Source organism: Larimichthys crocea, chromosome VIII (assembly GCF_000972845.2).
Source record: "Larimichthys crocea isolate SSNF chromosome VIII, L_crocea_2.0, whole genome shotgun sequence".
Taxonomy (NCBI): Eukaryota; Metazoa; Chordata; class Actinopteri; family Sciaenidae; genus Larimichthys; species Larimichthys crocea.
The window spans coordinates 2,450,892-2,469,667 of NC_040018.1; the positions used below are offsets into that span (position 1 = coordinate 2,450,892).

An 18,776-nucleotide genomic window follows, 5' to 3' on the forward strand; every position below is an offset into this window, starting at 1 on the left:
ACATTGTTTTCTTGTGATAACAAATTAATTTTAACATAACAGAATATACAAATATAAGAAAGCTAGTAAGTGGGCTTTCAGAAGAGTTAAATCTGGATCTACAATGCCTTAATGCAGGGATGTCCAAAGTACAGCCCGGAGGCCAATCACGGCCTACGGTCAGATTTCATGTGGCCCATAGCTTAATTTTTTATAATATATTATTTATGGCCTGCTAGGATTGTCAGATACTGTATGGCTGGAAGATTTCGCTTTGAACCTTTAAGGACATAACTGCTAGTGTTATGTATCTGTAGATGTGCCACAAAATATTACTTTCTGAATGATTTTGAAGACAAGAGCAAGAGTGATAAGTTTTTTTTAAAAACTTATTTTTGCCCTTTTTAAGCTTTTTATTTTTTGATAGAGACAGCTGAACAGTGACAGGAATGTGGGGAGAGAGAGAGATGGGAAATGACATGCAGGGAAGAGCCACAGGTCGGATTCGAACCAACTGAGCTAAACAATGACTCAGAGTGATACGTTTTAAACATAAACAGACTTTGCATTACTCATAATAAGTCATGTTTAGAATGAACATGAGGTTCAGATTTGTATCAACTTCATGCAAGTTTAACGTGTTCCATACAATTTATTCTTTGTTATCTGACTCCAGATGTGAAAGAAAGGAAGAAGTGGTTTTTAGATTTGTTCACGCCTGATTGGATTAGATTTGGTTACACTGACATTTGAAAAAAAAAATAGTGTGACGATGAAAACAAAATGTTCATTTTTAAAATGTTAGTATTGGACACCCCTGACTTAGTTTGGAACCTTCACAGACTCCTAGTGAGTGGACCATAAATTAAAATTAAGTTCATATTTTTATTTTATTGTTTTTCTATTCTACTCTATCATCGTGTAACATTTTCTAACATCCCATCCAACAACCTGCACCACCTGATCATGTTGTAGTCTCCTGTTCATGTCTCATGGAAATTTTTTCCTATTTTATTTCATTTATACCTTGCAGTTATTATTTATATCATGGTCACATACTTTTGTAATATTATTTATATTATGGTCACTACTCTTGCAATAATATTTATTATTTGTATCATGGTCACTTTCTTTGCAATATTTTCTTACACTATGGTCACTTTACATTACAATACTCTTTTTATACCTCATGCCACTTTTATCCTCAGTACTTGTGTGTTTTGAAGGTTAATTGTTTTTCGTGTTTATTGTGTAGGTTATAGATATTTCTGTTTATTGTGTTTTTTTGCCTTTTCTACTTTTTTCTATTTCTGCAGTGTATGCTACACTTTCCTCTGCTGCTGTAACGAGTAAATTTCCCTGTGGTGGGATGAATAAAGTATATCTAATCTAATCTAATCTAATCTAATTAGAAAAAAAGTTTGGACACCCCGACTTAGTTTGGACACTCCCCAGAAATAAATATGAACCTTCACAGACTCCTAGTGAGTGGACCATAAATTAAAATTAAGTTCATATTTGTATTTTATGGTTTTTCTATTCTACTCTATCATCATGTAACACTTTCTAACATCCCGCAGCTGTGTTTTCCTCTCATCACTTGTGTCCCTGCACCTTGAAACAAACAAAAAGAACCATAAATTATGACGGGGGGTAAATAGTTCCAGAGCTGGTGGTGTTTTTCTATTCTACTCTATCATCGTGTAACATTTTCTAACATCCCACAGCTGTGTTTTCCTCTTATCACTTGTGTCCCTGATTGGATTAGATTTGGACGCACTTTTTAAAAAAATATTTTATTGATGAAAATAAAATGTTCATGAAATGTTAGTATTGGCCCCCGGGCATCTTCACATTGTCAAATCTGGACACAATCTTGGACACCCCTGACTTAGTTTGGACACTTTAACTCTACTGAAATAAATATGAACCTTCACAGACTCCTAGTGAGTGGACCATAAATTAAATAATAATAATAATACATTTTATTTCATAGGCACCTTTCTGTCACCCAAGGACACCTTACAATAAATGAGAGTAGACAGCAAATAATAGAAACAAACAAAAAGAACCATGAAAAGTATATCAAATTACAAGAATACAACATTAAAAACAGGTTAAAATAGGACAATGCAATTGAATCGGATGGAAAAGGCTATTTTAAACAGGTGGGTTTAGAGTGCAGACTTGAATTGTGAGAGTGAGTCGATGTTCCTTATGACGGGGGGTAAAGAGTTCCAGAGCTGATGGTGAATTAAGTTCATATTTGTATTTTATTGTTTTTCTATGATCGTGTAACATTTCCTAACATCCCACAGCTGTGTTTTCCTCTCATCACTCGTGTCCCCTGAACGCACCCCTTGTTGTTGTTGTGTACGTGTGCGTGCGTGCGCGCGTTCACGTAGAGGAGGGGAGGGGGAGAGAGGGGGGGTTTCTTGCGGCCGTCCCAATCACGTGACAACACCTCAGCGCGCCTGCGCAAACAAATACAAGATGGCGGAGAGTGCGGAACTGAAGGTAAGGCGCAGCCTGAAATCATTTTAAATTTACTCGGTTACCGAGACGTTTGATTGTCAAGTCACGCAGCGAGCCGGTGATTTAACTCGGGGCCGCGGGGTGTTGTCACATTTAGGTGTTTGCCGCTCAAACGCAAACGGGAACTTTTTTTTTTTTTAAATTTTAAAAAAAAAAAAAAAAAATCCGTGAGCGCCCAACGGTTTAGCGCGAGCGTGTTTATGTTGATGTTGAGGCGCGCGGACTGTCTGACGGACCGTTTTCTTCATCACACCACCAGCAGCAGCAGCAGCTTCACTTTATAAAAACACAACCTCCTCTGGGTTTGTTTTTAACAACCAAAGCAGCCGCTCGCTCCTCGGACATATTAACTGTCTGTCCGCGGTCTGTCGGAGGGTTTTGTTTTAGGAGGGAAAACGTAGCTGGCGTTAACGTTTGTCCAGAGTCTGTCAGCGTGACAGCGGCATCGTGTGTGTGTGTGTGTGTGTGTTTTGAAAACACACGACACAAGTTCACATATCGACACCTACACCTACATTTTGAAGTAACAACACCTGGCTAAGACTCACTTTACCTGTTGATACATGCGTGATAATAAACACTTCATGTAACGGTACTCTGCAGATCAACTGTTTGCGCTGTTTTTAATTCAACTTTGCTACAGCACAGTCGGAACATATCTCCCGGTTATTGATTGATGAGACTTGAGGCTATTTTTAGACTTTCCCCCGGTGTGTTTCCACTGCCTGCCCGGGCTCTGTGGATCTATACCTGCTCCTGTATATACCAGCTGCTGCTCAGCACAGTGTACTGACGCTGCTGCATCCTCTGCCAGATGTGCTCTTACTGTATAGCCTGTGTATGTCTCTGATTAATGATGGTCAAACTTGTGCATCTGCTCACATATATATGTAGAAAATAGTGAGAAAACACCTGCACATAGAGCAGGCTGATACTGGCCATTATTAGGGAGTGAAACGTTTTTATATCAAATTATTGGCCCATATACTTTAATTTTAAAATTTTCACTTTTAGGAAAAAAAAAAAAAAGAGTTTAAATGAAGAAATGTCACACGAGAGGGCACATAGCATACCGATATATCTGTGGTATGCCAATATCAGCCAATAAAATCAGCCAGGCTCTATCTGCATCAACAAACTTCTTGTTTTTATCTGACCAGCAGTCAGAAACACAAAGAAAGATTCACTTTACAGTCACATAAGAATAAGAAAAGTTGATTTTCTCTCAACTAAAAGCTGAGTCTTTGGACTGTTTGTCAAATTAATATATATATATATGGCCTTTTGGTCTCTGGCAAGCTGTGACAATCATTTGTTGTTGTGTTTTTTGATAAGTTAATAGATGAATTGAATCAGAAAAGTGATGATAAACAGTTGATTGAGGATAGATTTGTTGTTGTTGGGTGCTGCTATTAAAATTCAAAAGGCTGGTCTCCTTTCCGGTGTTCACCTCACGCCCTGCTGTTGGCTCTACAATAATAATGATCATACTTCACATACTCCTACTACTTTATTTCAATATTACATTCATACAATATCACACAACACCAAAGTATTGGGTCAGGATCTGACAGACTGGTCTGAGGACTCTGTTTAGAGTCCAAACAAGTCCGGTTTGGTTTGGAGCTTCTTGCCTAAGAAGAATCACTTGTGAATTCCTGTGGACAAAATCCTCTAACTGAACTTAAAATGAATGAAGTCCGCAGCAAACACATTGACCGAGACATTATTTGAACATGTTTTGGAATCAGAAATGTAATTTAAAAAGTCTATGAAAAAGATGAAGTGCTCAACCTTGTTGCTAATAGATTTTCTCCTCTGTTTTTTTTGTTCTGCCTGAAATTAGTGTTTTTGTTAAGACTCTGCTGTTTGAAATGCTGGTTTGGACTTTTCTTCTTCACAAGAATGTAATGAAGTCAACAGCAACAGCTCTTTTAAAATGAGCTTTTTCTCAGGTGTGGGCGGAAATATCTCCAACCTGAGCTTGACATTAACTCCACAGGAGTCGAAACATTTCTGTGCATGTGAACTGTCGAATAAGTGAAGATGTCTACAGAAATATTCAAATATTAAAAGGTGAGACCCTCAGCAATGTGAACATGGATGGAAACATTCATATTCTTGTTGTTTTGATCAGTGTGTAGAGCTTTTTAAAATAAATGACTCTAAGCTTTGGTCAGTCATTTGTGACCAGACAAGCGGTGATGGTTACTTCTGTCGGTGACTTTAGTGAGCACATTTAAAGACATGACATGGACGTGGGACAGACACATTAGACGATACTGATTTAAGGAGGATTCACAGTGAGCGTACAACATTTTTAAACAGGAAAAAAGGAACAAAGTCTGACTTTTTAAATATTTATTAAGTCAGATGTATTTTTAAAATAGTTAATCTTATAGACTTTAGTAAAAAATACAAAGCAAAAATAAAACAAAGCAGATTGTTTATGCAATTTAAAGAATAAATTATGTTTAGACAAGAATTTTGCCAGTTAAAGAGCAAATGTCTGAACTTGGTTGAATTCAGGTTGCCACAAAACCAAAATTTAAACCTTCACCCAAACTATTTTTAGATTTACAGAGTAGGACAAGGACTTTTTTTTTTTTTTAAGATAAGACTATGAGCTCGTCACCTCTTTGAAGGCAGCAGTCCAGACCTCTGACAGTTGACAGCGTTGATGGATCATGTTTAATCATGCCTTGTTGCACTTAATGTATGCAGGCGGAAAAAAAAAAGTGCTGATCATGGATCTGAAAGGTGCTTGGGACGCCGGATGAAAGAAATTCACTCGAGGCTATGTGAATTATTTTTCCCCAGTTAATCTTATAAAAATGTCCTGGTGAAATAAATGGCTGATTATGTTAGCATCTGGAAGGCTGTAATTGAAACACTGTGCCAACTCCTACATGTTTAGAAAGAAACGACGGCTCTCTGTGCTTTGAGAGGAATGAAATTTATCATTTGTAAAAAAGGAAATTCATAATCTGCGTTCAGTTATGTGATGAGGTTTAGTTAATATCAGGTTTTAAGCTCAGATTTGTACACTGCGATATATTGTGCCATTATACTGATGCAACAACATGTTGTAATGTTATAGTAATCACAATGATCTATTCCCCTCCTGTCTCCGTCGCCATGTGAATATGCTCATTAGGGCTTGAAAAATGAAATAAATAAAAAACGAGCCCCGGTAACTCTGGCGCATCGTGGCATTTTGCTGCTGTTTCACACCTGAGATAAAAAAAATGTGTGTTATTTTAATGACTGCACCATGTGGTGTTTTTGTCAGCCGCCATAGAGAGCACGAAACCGGCCTGGCCTTAGTCTCGCCTCGGCTGCAGATGTACAGTAACAATGTGTGGCAGGAGGCATCAGACCACCGGAAAGAGAGAGCTCACAAGCTGTGGATGCAGAGAACATTAATAAGAAATGTATTTTCCAAAGACATTACAGTGCTCTGTGCTGTGTTTAAACACAGCTCACATTTGCTCTGTAACATAAAGAGATGTGACAGATATTATTTGCATTATTTGATTATTTTCTTGGGTAAAAGATCAATCGTTTTTCGAGAAATTGTTGAGAAATTGTGAAACATTCCAGATTGAATCCAGGCTGATGCTTTGAAATTTCTTGTCCAACAAACCATCGAAAGAGATTTAAGCAAAAGAAAATAAGCAAATTCTTACACACGAGAATCTGAAACCAGAGAACGATTGATAACGCTGCATTACAAATGACTGAATTCATTTTTCTGTCAACGATTCATCACCCACATCAACCACAGGAAAATATAAACAGCCAGGTTCACAGGGTTTATTCATATGAAAACATACAAAAAGCTAAGACCGGAAGTTAAAACACAACAGTAGTGCAGAAATCTGAGGCTGAGGGGCAACAAGCCCAGCAGTCCCCAGAAGCCAGAAGCCTGGCACAGGAGCGCTTCATTCCCAGGCCAGGTGCACCTCATTGGGCAATCAGATGTGGCAGACCGGGGGCAGAGCGAGCGAGGACAGAACAGCCATAACAATGGACTAATCAATTCAGCCCCAGTAACAGGATAGTTTGCTTGTTTTGATTGCAGTGAAAATGTTTGCCCTCCTGAATGACACCTGTAACTGTAGTAGTAGAGTTTCAGCTTTTCATTAAAAAACGGATTCATCTATAACATATCCGAAAATGTAGGAAACCAAAAACATCCAGCTTACTGATGAAAATCAGCAAATCTTCACAACTGAGAAGGTGAAACTGGGGTTTGTTTGGAGCTCTCGCTTGTTGATACTTCTGTCGACTGACTGTTTGATAGATGGATGCTTTATTGTCCTTACAGGGTCCGGTTGTGACTCTGGTCTGTGGTCCTTTTGCTTTGTTCCTCCTCTCTCCCTCTTCCTGCTTTCCTGTCTGTCTTCAGCTGTCCACGCTCACAAGTTGAAAGCCATCCAGAGTTACCATTGAGTGAGTTCATTCAGCCACGTCTCTGTGAGGCACATGATGCTACACTCTCGATGTTCCCTCTGTAGCCTGGTTACAAACAGCACACAGAGTAATGAACAGTTTTGATGTCAGAGAAGTATCAATTTAACTATATGTTTACCATCAAGGTTGTAGTTTGCAGTAGTGTTGAGCTGTACTGCGTTATATTGAGAAGTGTTTCTAATATTTTGGTTGTGTACGTACATGAAAAGAGTGATGAGCGTCATGAGTGCAGTAGATTGTACAGGTGCACCTAATGAAGACGGCGGTCAGAGTAAGCCGGCTTTGCACTGCTGCACTTTTCTTCATGGCTGCCTTAGACTGTGTGTTATTGCAGCTTATACAGTAAAATGGTGCATACATCTGTGCTGCAGTCACCCTAGTACAAAATCCGTGCTGAAAGCCTCTGATTGCCCCCCAAATGTGTCCTGTTGCATCGCAATTTTTTGTTCCACAGGAGTCCCGATCCGCCTCAGCTTCTTCTTTGAACTGTCTTCTCTCTTCTCCTGGAGCTGCTGCAGCAGCAACCTGGCAATACAAATAACTGTCTGTGTGCTGGCGGCTTATAGGTGGAGACAGTCTATTTGTAGAGCCTGTGGCTAGGTTAATCCCTAATGATACAGGTCCTCTTCTCTGCTCCCCTACATCCTTTCAACACCTGCCTATTTCTCTCATTGTCAGTGTCATTATTGCCGCAGTTAATTATCAGTTTGAGGACAATCAGACGCTCGCATGAAATCACCAGAGTCAATGATACCTATTCTCATCTGTGGGTGTATTTAAAGCTTACATACATGTGCAGATGTTGGTGATTAAAGTTTGATCAAGTTTTTGTTTTTTTTCATCTCAGACACCAAAAGTACTGTGAATTTAAAATTTATATCGATGATAGGTGGATTTAAGATGCATGGCAACAGCAGAATATATAAAGCGCACAGTGTGAAACATGAAACAGATGTTGCACGTCTCGCCTGTTACAGAGATGTCAGAGGTATTTAACATTGAAGCAGCTGGAACAAACTGTTGTAGAGAGTTTATTTCCTTTTCTTCTCCTCCTCTGCATTTAGTGAAGTTTATCAGTCAGGCTGCCAGATAAAGATAACAAACATGCTTCGTCACTTCAGACTGCAAACCCAGCGGTTAAGCTCCGTCATTGTCCGATATTTATTTCCCCCCTCCGTGAGAGCAGCAGCCATCGACCTCTCCAAGGCCTCGGCGAGACGGAGTCTTTCTTAACTCCTGCAGTGGTTTTGTTACACGGTCCTGTTGCCGTGGAAACGTCACATTTTGAGATAGACATAGGTAGGTAGCACTTTGGGGGGCTCAATTGTGTGTTTGCGACTGGAACAGAAAAAGACAGGCATCTCACCGGCCGCTCTCATGGCCAGATTTTTAAATATTGGAATATTAGAAAGATTTTGGTTTGAATTGAGATGGATAAATGAATTTTGTTGTCATGAAATATTTCTTTATCCTGCCGCAGGCTTTAGCAGTCTGGTGTGTCTGTCAGACCTTGAAGTTCTTGAAGTTCATCAATCTCTCCACCCAAGGCTCGCAGATCTGTGCAACTTGTGTGCAGACTAAAGTTTTTACTTTTTACTGTCGCTTTTGTAACTTGTGACTCATCATTTACCTATGATTCGCAGCAGCGTGTCATCAGAGTTTTTGTGTACGACAAGATTATCTGCTTTCTAGCTTTCCAGTTAAACTCGAGCTCAGGTTTTATATCCCGTCTAACTCGTTGCAGTATGTTAGACGTCATGTTGTCAATACTTACCCGAGTAAGCTGTTCAGGACACCTTGCTGCATACATTTGCATGTTAATGAGGGGAAAAAAACACTTGAAACATCTGCTTTCACATACATACTTGAAGTATGAGGTAAGTATGGAAATCTTTTCTAGTTCACTGATGAAGTGACTTAATTAATGGGCCGACTTGGTTTACAAAGATTAATGGGAAGTGTTTTTTTGTCTTACATTCGAAGATAAATGAAAATAATTTGATATCAGGCTTAGACACTTGTCTTTCTTGGCAAAAGTCTCCTCTGTTATGTCTGTTTAGCGTCGCATCACGACGCCTGCAGTCGCACAGTTCATTGTCTCAGCTGATAAAGTGTTTGTGAATCTCTGGGCGAATGAAGCCAACTGATGAAGACGTTTCTGTTGAGCCATGAACAGTCAGCTTGAAGGGTTAACGCCTCATAACAGAAGTGTGCACGGGCCGTAGCCTCTGCAGTGACCTGTAACCCGAGGGACCGCAGCTTAAGACACTGATTCTTCAAACAACTCTTCATTCTTTAGGAAGTAGCCCGCTGTGAACGGAAAATCCCTCTGCTTTTTAAAGGAGGCAGCTTTGTACGCTTTGCTAAAAGATAAAATTAAATGTCGTGATAATCCAGTTACCTGTGGAATAATGCCGTCGGTGGTTGATTCTGCATTCAAGTACATTTAAGTGTTTATTATTTAGTAATCACATTTCTGGGAAGTAATCAGCTTCTCTGTGATGCCGAAACATTTTCTGTGGGGAACCAAACTAAAACCAAGATGAATCTGGTAATCTCTTCGAGGCAGGACTTGTTTTTTTTCTTATAACAGTGCCTGAAATTTTAATTAAATCGTTATTAAAAAAAATGTTTTATTTTCTGATCTTTGATTTATTTAATTAGTGCAGCTTGTACGGTGAAATTAGTGCAGTGAGATGGTAGCAATACTCAGCTCTGACAGTGTTTCTAGCAGTTTTACTTATCCTGTCATAACGCATACCCAACAGAAGTCAATCAATTAATTGATTTACATGGTTATCATTGGAAATTGTCTCTGTTACTGGCTGATGGCACCTGCTGCTGGGACGTACTGTAGCAATCAGTGCCTGTAAGCAAACTCAGCTCGCCCGATCTACAGAATCCAAACTCTGCAACTCCGTCCTCTAACCTAGTTACTCAATGGACCCATCAAACCGCTAGGCTCCCAGGCCAGCTACTCCCTAGGGCCGACAGCAGCACACCGGCCAGACTACAAGAGGTAAAACTCTGGAGGTGTCGGAGAGTCATTAAGACTAGACGCAGGAGGCTTCCTTTGGGTTTATTTCCAGTGGCCAGTAGTTGTTATTTAGGTTTAAACTGAATATTTTTGTTGCTTCCAGGAAAGGAGAAGTTAGTCAGGACAGGGTTACCCCTTCAGCACAGTTGAATGTTGTTTAAGTTTAGTTCATTAATTAGTTTCTAATTATGTCATGTTTGTCTGGGAAGCAGCCCCTAAATGACAATAAGATTACCAATTGTGTTTTTGATGTTTTAAGCTTTAAGAATCTAGAGTTTTAAATATTAAGTTAAATTTTTTATTAAACACTTAAAATCGGTTTTGGGACCCCGCTGAGTGAAATAAAAACTTAACAAATGTCTTCATTCCCAACCTAAAAAACCAGAAAAGATTCAATGAGGCACTTAAAATGATTCAGATTTAATGAAATGCTATTAAACCCCATCAACCTCATCTTTATTCAGATGTCTTTGCAGTTGTAGTCATTATCAAAATGTACCATCAATGTGAAAGTCTATAACAGTCAGTATTTAAAAGAAAGCTTTTGTTACATGCCTAAAACTTAAGTATCATTAAATAGAATATAATATTAACATGTGCCCGCTAAGCTGGCAGTAACTCCATGGTTGTAATCGTGCTGCTATTTCAAGAATGTAAAACCAAATAAATGAAAATGTGTTTTGATCATGGGGGGATTCAAAGATTTTAAATTTAGCTCAGAACCAGACCTAACCAGAACCAGACTGCTCCGTGTTTTTAGCCATCTTCAGTGAACTGACAACAGGCATCATGAGTAAAAAAAAAAGACCCAGCGGCTGTAATTTTATTTTGACACCACGGGGAAGATGCTCAGGGTGTGATCTATCATGAGCATCTTTCTTCCCCTTTTTTATGTTTATATTTAGAAAGCAACGAAACATATTGATCTCAGCAAAAACAAATTGCAGTGTGCTGTTTCATCTGAAATGAGAGACGGACCAGCCCTGGTGTATCCACCGTATTTCTCTGAATGAAGCTCAGGACTAAACCACAATAATGAAACTGCAGTTCCCAGATAGGATACCAGTGATAAAAATGCATCTTCGCTCGCTACTACTGCCACAGCCTCCAGTCTCAGGTTACTATCTTTACAATTTCCTTTCTCATCTCGCTGTCTGCCGACCTCCGCCAACTCCGCAGGATTAAGAGGGTGCGACTCATTGGTCTGCCTTCTCTTATTCATTTTCTCGCCAGAACAATACATTGAGTTTTGGTGTCTTTGTTTTCAACTGTTTGGTTTCCGTTCCCTCCTCTCTTCTTTCTTCAACACAGGGTTGAGGTCAGGGATAATCTAACAGGTGTTTTGCCCCCGGTCACTTTGCCGTCATGGTTTTTCTTGCCAACCATCTTTGTCCACGTACATAGCAGCAAAACAGTGTTGTTTTGTTGCTACCAGCAACATGTACCTGCACTGTCTTGGCACCAGAATACCCCCCCCCCCCCTCACAGCTTTGTGCCGTTAAGCATTGAAGGGGACGGGTTTCAGATTCACTATCTGCCTGTGGCAAGCTGGGACTAGACCTCTGTAGCCTCAGGTGTGGTGGCACAACATTTAACGCACTAATGATTAAAAGAAAGCGTTCTGAACTCTGTCCAGCTGAGGTTGCCTGAGCTGATCCCGCTCGGGAAAAGGGATGGCCTGATCCATATTTTAGTCCCAAACTCTGTCTTTTGTTTGATCCACAATGCGCTGTGATTTTGATACCACAGACACAGGAGGGAGAGAAAACAACAGGCGCAGAGTTAAGCCTGAGTCAGAGTAGCTGGAAGGCTAAGAGGTGGGGGGATGGGAGGACAGAGAGGGAGGGAGCTGGCACTCAGTACAGAGACCTCTAGCCGAGAGTGGGAGCTTTATATAATGGCCAGGTAGTGTGCAAGCTCCCCCTCCATCCGCCTGCACAACCTCCGCACACCCACACACAAACACACACATCCTGCAGAAACCTTTGCAGAAACTGCTTGGCACAACATTATTAGCCTCACCATCTCCCAGTCTCCCGAGACTTCAGAAGAACTGCATTACTGTTCACCTCCTCAAACCAAGTAAAGTGCAGCAGATTTTTTTTTAGGTTTTTTTTTTTTAATTTTTTTTTAGCTCTGCTAACAAACGAGGAGCTCAAAGAGAAACGATGTCGGTCGCTTAAAGCCGCTACTTTGGTCTGGTTAGGTGTAATGAAACAGCACTGCGTTTTAGAAGTTTTAGACTTTACCTAAACTCTATTCAATCTGATGCTGTGACACAGGTAAAACCCACATCGGTAGTTGATCTGAATGCTGAAGCACTGGTCAGCATGCCCTTGTTTTCAACCTGGGGTGAACTCAGGTCAAACACTGCCAGTCTGACTGGATGCATCCAACTAAATTCATACTGAGGAGAAAGAAACGTGATTTCCTCGTGTGCATTCATGGCCAAACTGCCTGTTTTACATCATTGTGTATCTACGTTGTGTGATGGTGTCCGCCCTGTCTATAAAACATAAAAAGCAGCTGTGCCCGTGACAGGAGAATAGATAGTTACAGCACATACTATGTTGTCGTCCCATACATTCAAAAACTAAATACAATTTACTGCTTTCTTGGATGTTGTTGATCGCTCTCCCATCCGTCCTGCCACTGCTATCAACGGATGTTGCATGTTGTCTTACAAATGTGCATTAGCCGGTCGTTCTTAAACCCCGAGAAATTGTCTCGTGGTTATAGTTGGGACCGTTTTTATAGGATTGATTGCAATTTGAGCCCTAAAAAAAACCCATCAGCAACCTCACTCAGTAAATACAAGCAGCGTAGGAAGACGTAGGTAGATGTCTGCACATGTTCTGCACAAGCGTGAAATCATGATATTGTTTTATAAGGCGGGGGTAAGCGATTCTATGAGAAATACCACGACGCAGTGCAAACAACGACACGGCAAGTAATGTCACAAACGTTAGCCATGTTGCGGCTTCGCAAACTGTCGCTGAACTTGCAATGCAAGCCAAGCACGTCAGCTCCAGGCTCACAGCTCTCATGCAGATTACAACGTGAGCTGAATATCCGCGTGCAAGTCATTTAACGTTACCTGAACGAGAGCCAGGGGCTGTGTACAACCACCTGGAGTGGGAAGGTAACGGACCAGGAGGTAGATATTTGCTGAATAATAATAAAAAAAAAAGATAAGTGAATTGGATTAGAATTGCATTACCTTGATTCACCTACCCTGAAGGGATATCTGAATCAAGGTGTGGTCTACAGACTCCTGTTTTACTGCCATGAGGTGAGAAAACCTTTATGTTGCGCTGTCAAGCCTAGATGTGTGTGAGTTAATTGTCATCATCATCCAAAATCTTTTTATGTCGTGTCCGTGTCAGCCACGTGAAAAAGGCTGGCTGTGCTCTTTCTTCACATACTCATGCAGAAAGTGTCATCTCGTATGATGGTCATGTGGCTGCACAGTGCGTTTGAGTTTTTTGTACGCACACGCACACACCAGCCATTTGGACAGCACATGCCATCACTGAGAGCTTAGTGCTCTCTCGTGTGTTGCGTGGGTCCTGATTCTTTGTGTGTTTGTGTGTGTGCGAGAACATGTTCAGCATCGCATGCTGACTCTTTGTGTGCCAGAGCTGTGGCACGTATGCACAATCTTTATGAGTGCACTCTGCGTCTGTGTGTGTGAGCTCAGTTCAACTGAAGCACCTCGCCTCACAACCATGAAATATTTGGCGTACATTTGTGAATTTTCTAATATTTTTCAATACATATCTTTAATATTTTTGTCCCGTTTTTTGTTTATTTATTTTTTTGTTCGTTTGGGCTCTAGTCAGAAATGTTTTCAGGTTTGGTAGAAAACTAAAAAAGCTAATGTATCAACATCAAGATGACAACTACAAAAAAAAAAAGAAGATCAGAAAGTAGATGACAGCAGAAAAATATTGGAACAGTCCCTAAAAGAACATGAGAAATAAAAGACGAACGCTGGAAAATAAATCATAACAGATGCGAGAGAGTGTGTGAAGCTCATAACCTGTACTGATCAGAACTTTCTCAGGAACCAGAGCTCATAGCCAGCCGGTCTGCGGTTGTGGAGGTCAGAGTTTCTAAAACAGTCCAATGAGGGCGACTCGGCCACCGGCCAGTTCCAACCTGTCTTTCCTGATCAAACAGGCCTCCGTGCTGCCTGTTTCCTTTTTAATTATATCCAACTTTCTCTGTGATCGCTCGTTTTAAAACGTCCATACAGCCAATCTCACGGCATTAACCTGCGTTTTTGTTCACAGTGTAGTGATTAAGTAATGGTTTTATCTGCGGCACAGTAGCTTGGTAATGACTGCCGGTTAAGGTAGTATTTATGAGCTGCGATCAAGTTTCACTACTTCCAGCGTCGGACAAGTGAAGCAGAAAAATATGTAGTTATTTTGAATTCGCCTGCATTAATACAGAGCATGTGTGATCACAGAGGCTGTGTTTGGGGGAACTTTCTAAGTCCCTCTCTTTAATTACAAACAGAAAAAATGAGTTTTTCTGCATATTGAGACAAAGTCATTAACAGATGACATGCATAAATAATGTTAATGGCCATCGGTGAGCAGGCATATGTGGGTTTTTAAAAATAAATATATATATATTTCACTGTACTTGTCAGGATTGGCAGATGGAAAAGGGATTTGTTGCTTTAAATTAAGAAGCAGAGTCACTTGTGCTGATTAACAGAGATCATCATGAATGCACAATAGGGTGCAGATTTTAGATTTTATTTCCTACAACAGTTTAGTTCCTGAATATTGACAAGGGGGAAAAAACTGTCTATGATCATCTCTTCAGTCGTTATAGTTGATAATCAATCCAATCGCCAGTTGTCACGCAAGAGATGCTTTGCATGTTTCAGTAAGCTGTGCATGCATACAGTGTTTTAATGACATCTAAGCTTCTGACAGACGCAGCAGTGTCACTCTGATCCTCTCTCTATCTCCGTCTCTCTGATAACACAGCCGTGGAAACAATCTAGTGCTCCATGTTCTTGTTGAGAAGCATCAGGCTTTATCCTGGTAGTAAAAGTTAATTTTCTGCATAGAAACCGACACTTTTGGAGCACATCCAAGACTTCAAGGCATGAAACTGTCCCATTTGGATCGTCAGTACACAATATGAGCAACTCTGTGAGAGTTTATTTGGTTCGTTGATGTAAAAAGTAAAAGCTGCAAGCCTGTGTTCATAAGAACTTGAGGAGAGAAGTTAATTACTGCTCCCAATGAGGATCTTTGCTACGAATCATTTAATAGCCAAGCTTCAACAGAGCGTGCTGCCAACAACAAGTGGAAGCTAAAGATTACACTTTGAAGACACTAGAGCTGCAATGTTTAATCAAAAAATCGATGAAAATTGACAGAAAAGTAAAAACATCTCTGCTTCTGGCTTCTTAAATGTGACAGTCTGCTGCTTTTTATCATCATTAATCTAAATGTTTTCAGGTTTTTGGCTGTTGGTCTTGATCTCACAATCGACTCTGAGAAACTGCTTTTTTTTTTAATTCTGTTTTTAATCATTTCAGTTTGGTCAGTTCAGATTCTGGATACATTTTTATCAACTACAGTGTGCTGCATTGCTCCTAAACTGTGAAGACAAAGCATTTTGAATTTGCTACAGCTCCAGTTTGTGCCACTGACTGGTTTCTTCTCCATAGCAACGGTGGATGAGGCTCATGGGTATCTTATTTACAGTAGTGCCACCGACTGATGGCAAAAACTAGATTTTGAACAATGGATTTAAAACTGATGTCCAAAACATGAAGATGTAATATATTTTTTAAAAATCCAGATTATGTTGTTGTATGTGTTTCAGTGTCAAAGAACATTATATTAGATTATTAAAAGAAAACTAATCAAAATTTAAAGTGTGTGTGTGTGTGTGTGTGTGTGTGTTGTGTGATATGTATATGTATATGTGTACTATATATAATATATATATATATATATATATAGATAGATATATCTAATATATATATATATATATATATATAATATATATACTACCCCTCCTGTGCTTTCACTGCAAGCTGTGGAGAATTTCATTTGGTTTGGAGGCTCAGCTGCTCTCCCTCTCTCTCCCCATCCCCCTTCCCTTTATCCCTCCATCAGTCATTCTCACCAGCTCTGGACACAGCAAATTATTACCCTACACCCCACTCTCCAGTCTGACAAGAATCTACCAAACATACTGAGAGAGATGAGACTGTATTTACCATCATTTCCGTCAAAGTGAAGACGATGTGCACTGGTAGACTAGTTGATTATTTAAAAAAAAAAAAAGCTGTCTCATAGAGTCTAATTTAATTTTTGGGTCAGTTTTTAAGATCGTCATCCATGCTGAAATGCTCTTCCTCCTGAGGAAACAACAAAGCTTTGCATCACAGACAATATGTGATGAGCAGTGGTTACTCTCCCCCCATCAAACCTCCATTCTCTTCCCCTCTTGCTCTCTGTGATCACCTATACGGCTTTTCAATACAGCCGAACTCACAATTTAGTCGTCATGTCTGCGGCTATCGTGAGACAGTTGCAGCCTGTGATTGGCTGTATTGACATTTAAAATGAGTGAGAACGGACAGACCTGACCACTTCTAAGCAGGATTACAGGAGCCCACCTTATTTTAAGATGTAACATGCAAGGCTCATTTGGTTTTATCCATTGTGGAGAAGGTTTTCAGGCTCAGCATGAGCCAGAAGGGCTACAACTGTGAGGAAAAACATGCATTTTAAGATTCAGCTCTGTTAGGATGAATGAAGTCATGAAAATATGGTTATCCAATTTTCCCCAAAAAATGGATGAGATGGAACCAACAGACCATCAGAAACTGAAGTGTTGTAATGCAGAATCTTCTCTGATGGATCAACAGGCAACCATTCGAGCTCCTTGAGATCAGGTTTTATCAGCTTGTGACAAGGTGTCATTGGTCCAGCTAGGGCTGTGCAATTAATCGAATTTTGATCACGATTTCGATTTTGTTGTCAAACGATCTCAAAAATCATATAATCGAGTTTAAACTATTTATTTTCCACTTGTCATTACACAATTTCTGAGGGATGCGCATGCACAATACATTCCATTTCACATGGCCCCGCTGACTAACAGGATAGCCCATACTCCCTCACGCAGCTGAAGAGTGAGGAGGTGTGTCGTTTGGTGTTCAAAAACAGTGAGTGAGACTGAAAGCGAATGAGAAGAATCCAACGAGAAGCAGCAGCACATAATGTGCAAGATTTGCTACAATATTTCAATATTCAATATTGACCAAAATAATCGTGATATTGATTTTTTTTCCATAATCGAGCAGCCCTAGGTCCAGCTATGCTTGCCTCGAGCTTTGAGCCAGTGTCCACAACCAGCAAGACGTCAACGCAAACTCAGTCATCGATCACAGACATTGTTTAATGCGACTCCTTATCCGACAGTTCGGAGAGGCACAAGTCATTAAGCTACGTTTACACATAGCGGGTATGTTGAGAAACGAATATTCCCTCCCTCCGTTTTCCGAAAATAACATCGTGCACAAGCATCGATTTCAAAAAAGTTTTTCGTTTACATCAACCCGCATAAATACGCCATGGAGCGCCATCATCACTACGCCAAGCCTATGGGGGCTGCCTCCATGATCATCGTCATAGCAAAAGGTAAACATTGGTCGCACTTTTGGCGCATCAGCTGCCTAAAACTCGATTCATTTCAGAGGGAATTCACCGTTTGCTGTAAAAGATCGTACAAACGAAGGGAATGTCTCGTTTGTTAAAATACCGTGTACGTGTAAACGGGGCCTAACAGCTGCCATTGGATATTTCTTAGCTAAAGATATGCAAACCATAATACAGTCGAGGGTGAGGGTTTCAAGAAGATTGCTTATTGATGTATTATTATATTTTTATTTTGTTCTTAAATACAGAGAATTTGCAGAGCAGCTGGATCCATAGTTTATTTGGATACATTTATGTTTTTCTATGCCTTATTTAATGTTCCATAAAGTATATTTATTTTATTGATTTAACGCTTTATACATTGCAAAACAACTGTAAAGTACATATTTGTAGCCAACATTTATTTTCAATTTGAATATTTTGCATAAAGAATCAGAGAGAGAGAGAGAGAGAGAGAGAAATGCTGAATAAATGCATTGTGAAACTCAAAATTAATCATTTGAACAATCGTGATTTCAATATTGACCAAAATAATCGTGATATTGATTTTTTTCCATAATCGAGCAGCCCTAGGTCCAGCTATGCTTGCCTCGAGCTTTGAGCCAGTTTGGAGAGTGAATGCAGAGTCAGCTACAGATGTTGAATTATGAATCAAAAATGATGTTTCAGCAAGCACAAGAGAGAAACAGCATGAGAGATAGAAGCAGCGCTGCATCTGAACAGCTTTGAACAACTATCCTTGGTCCAAAAATGAGAGGATATAGGACCTGATTAGATGTCAGCTCAGGGTCGACCAGTGACACAAAGAGGTAAAGTTTATGTTCAGTCAGTTTCTCTTTAAACCGTGTCTTTTGTCTTTATGAGATGATGCTCTGCACGGTCTACTGCACGGTTTTATGTTTACTGCTCTGCCGGTGGAATCGAAGAGGATGTTTTATTTCCGTCCTCTTCCATCTGTTCATCCCACTGTCTGTTAACAAGATTTGCTCAAAAACTTTTCGGAAAGGTTAGTTGTGTTGACTTTTAGTGAAAATTCAACATTTGGA

At 40.0% G+C, this 18,776-nt stretch overlaps 1 protein-coding gene across 1 annotated transcript in view; it reads left to right on the top strand.

The window, feature by feature from the left end:
* The first annotated feature begins 2,429 nt into the window (after nt 1-2,429).
* Nucleotides 2,430-18,776, top strand: part of LOC104927746 (E3 SUMO-protein ligase PIAS1) — a 55,289-nt gene continuing 38,942 nt past the window's right edge. Inside the window, exon 1 of the mRNA XM_027281436.1 lies at nt 2,430-2,496. Within this exon, the coding sequence (XP_027137237.1) occupies nt 2,473-2,496 (24 nt within the window). The 5' untranslated portion in view covers nt 2,430-2,472. The remainder of the gene's footprint in view (nt 2,497-18,776) is intronic.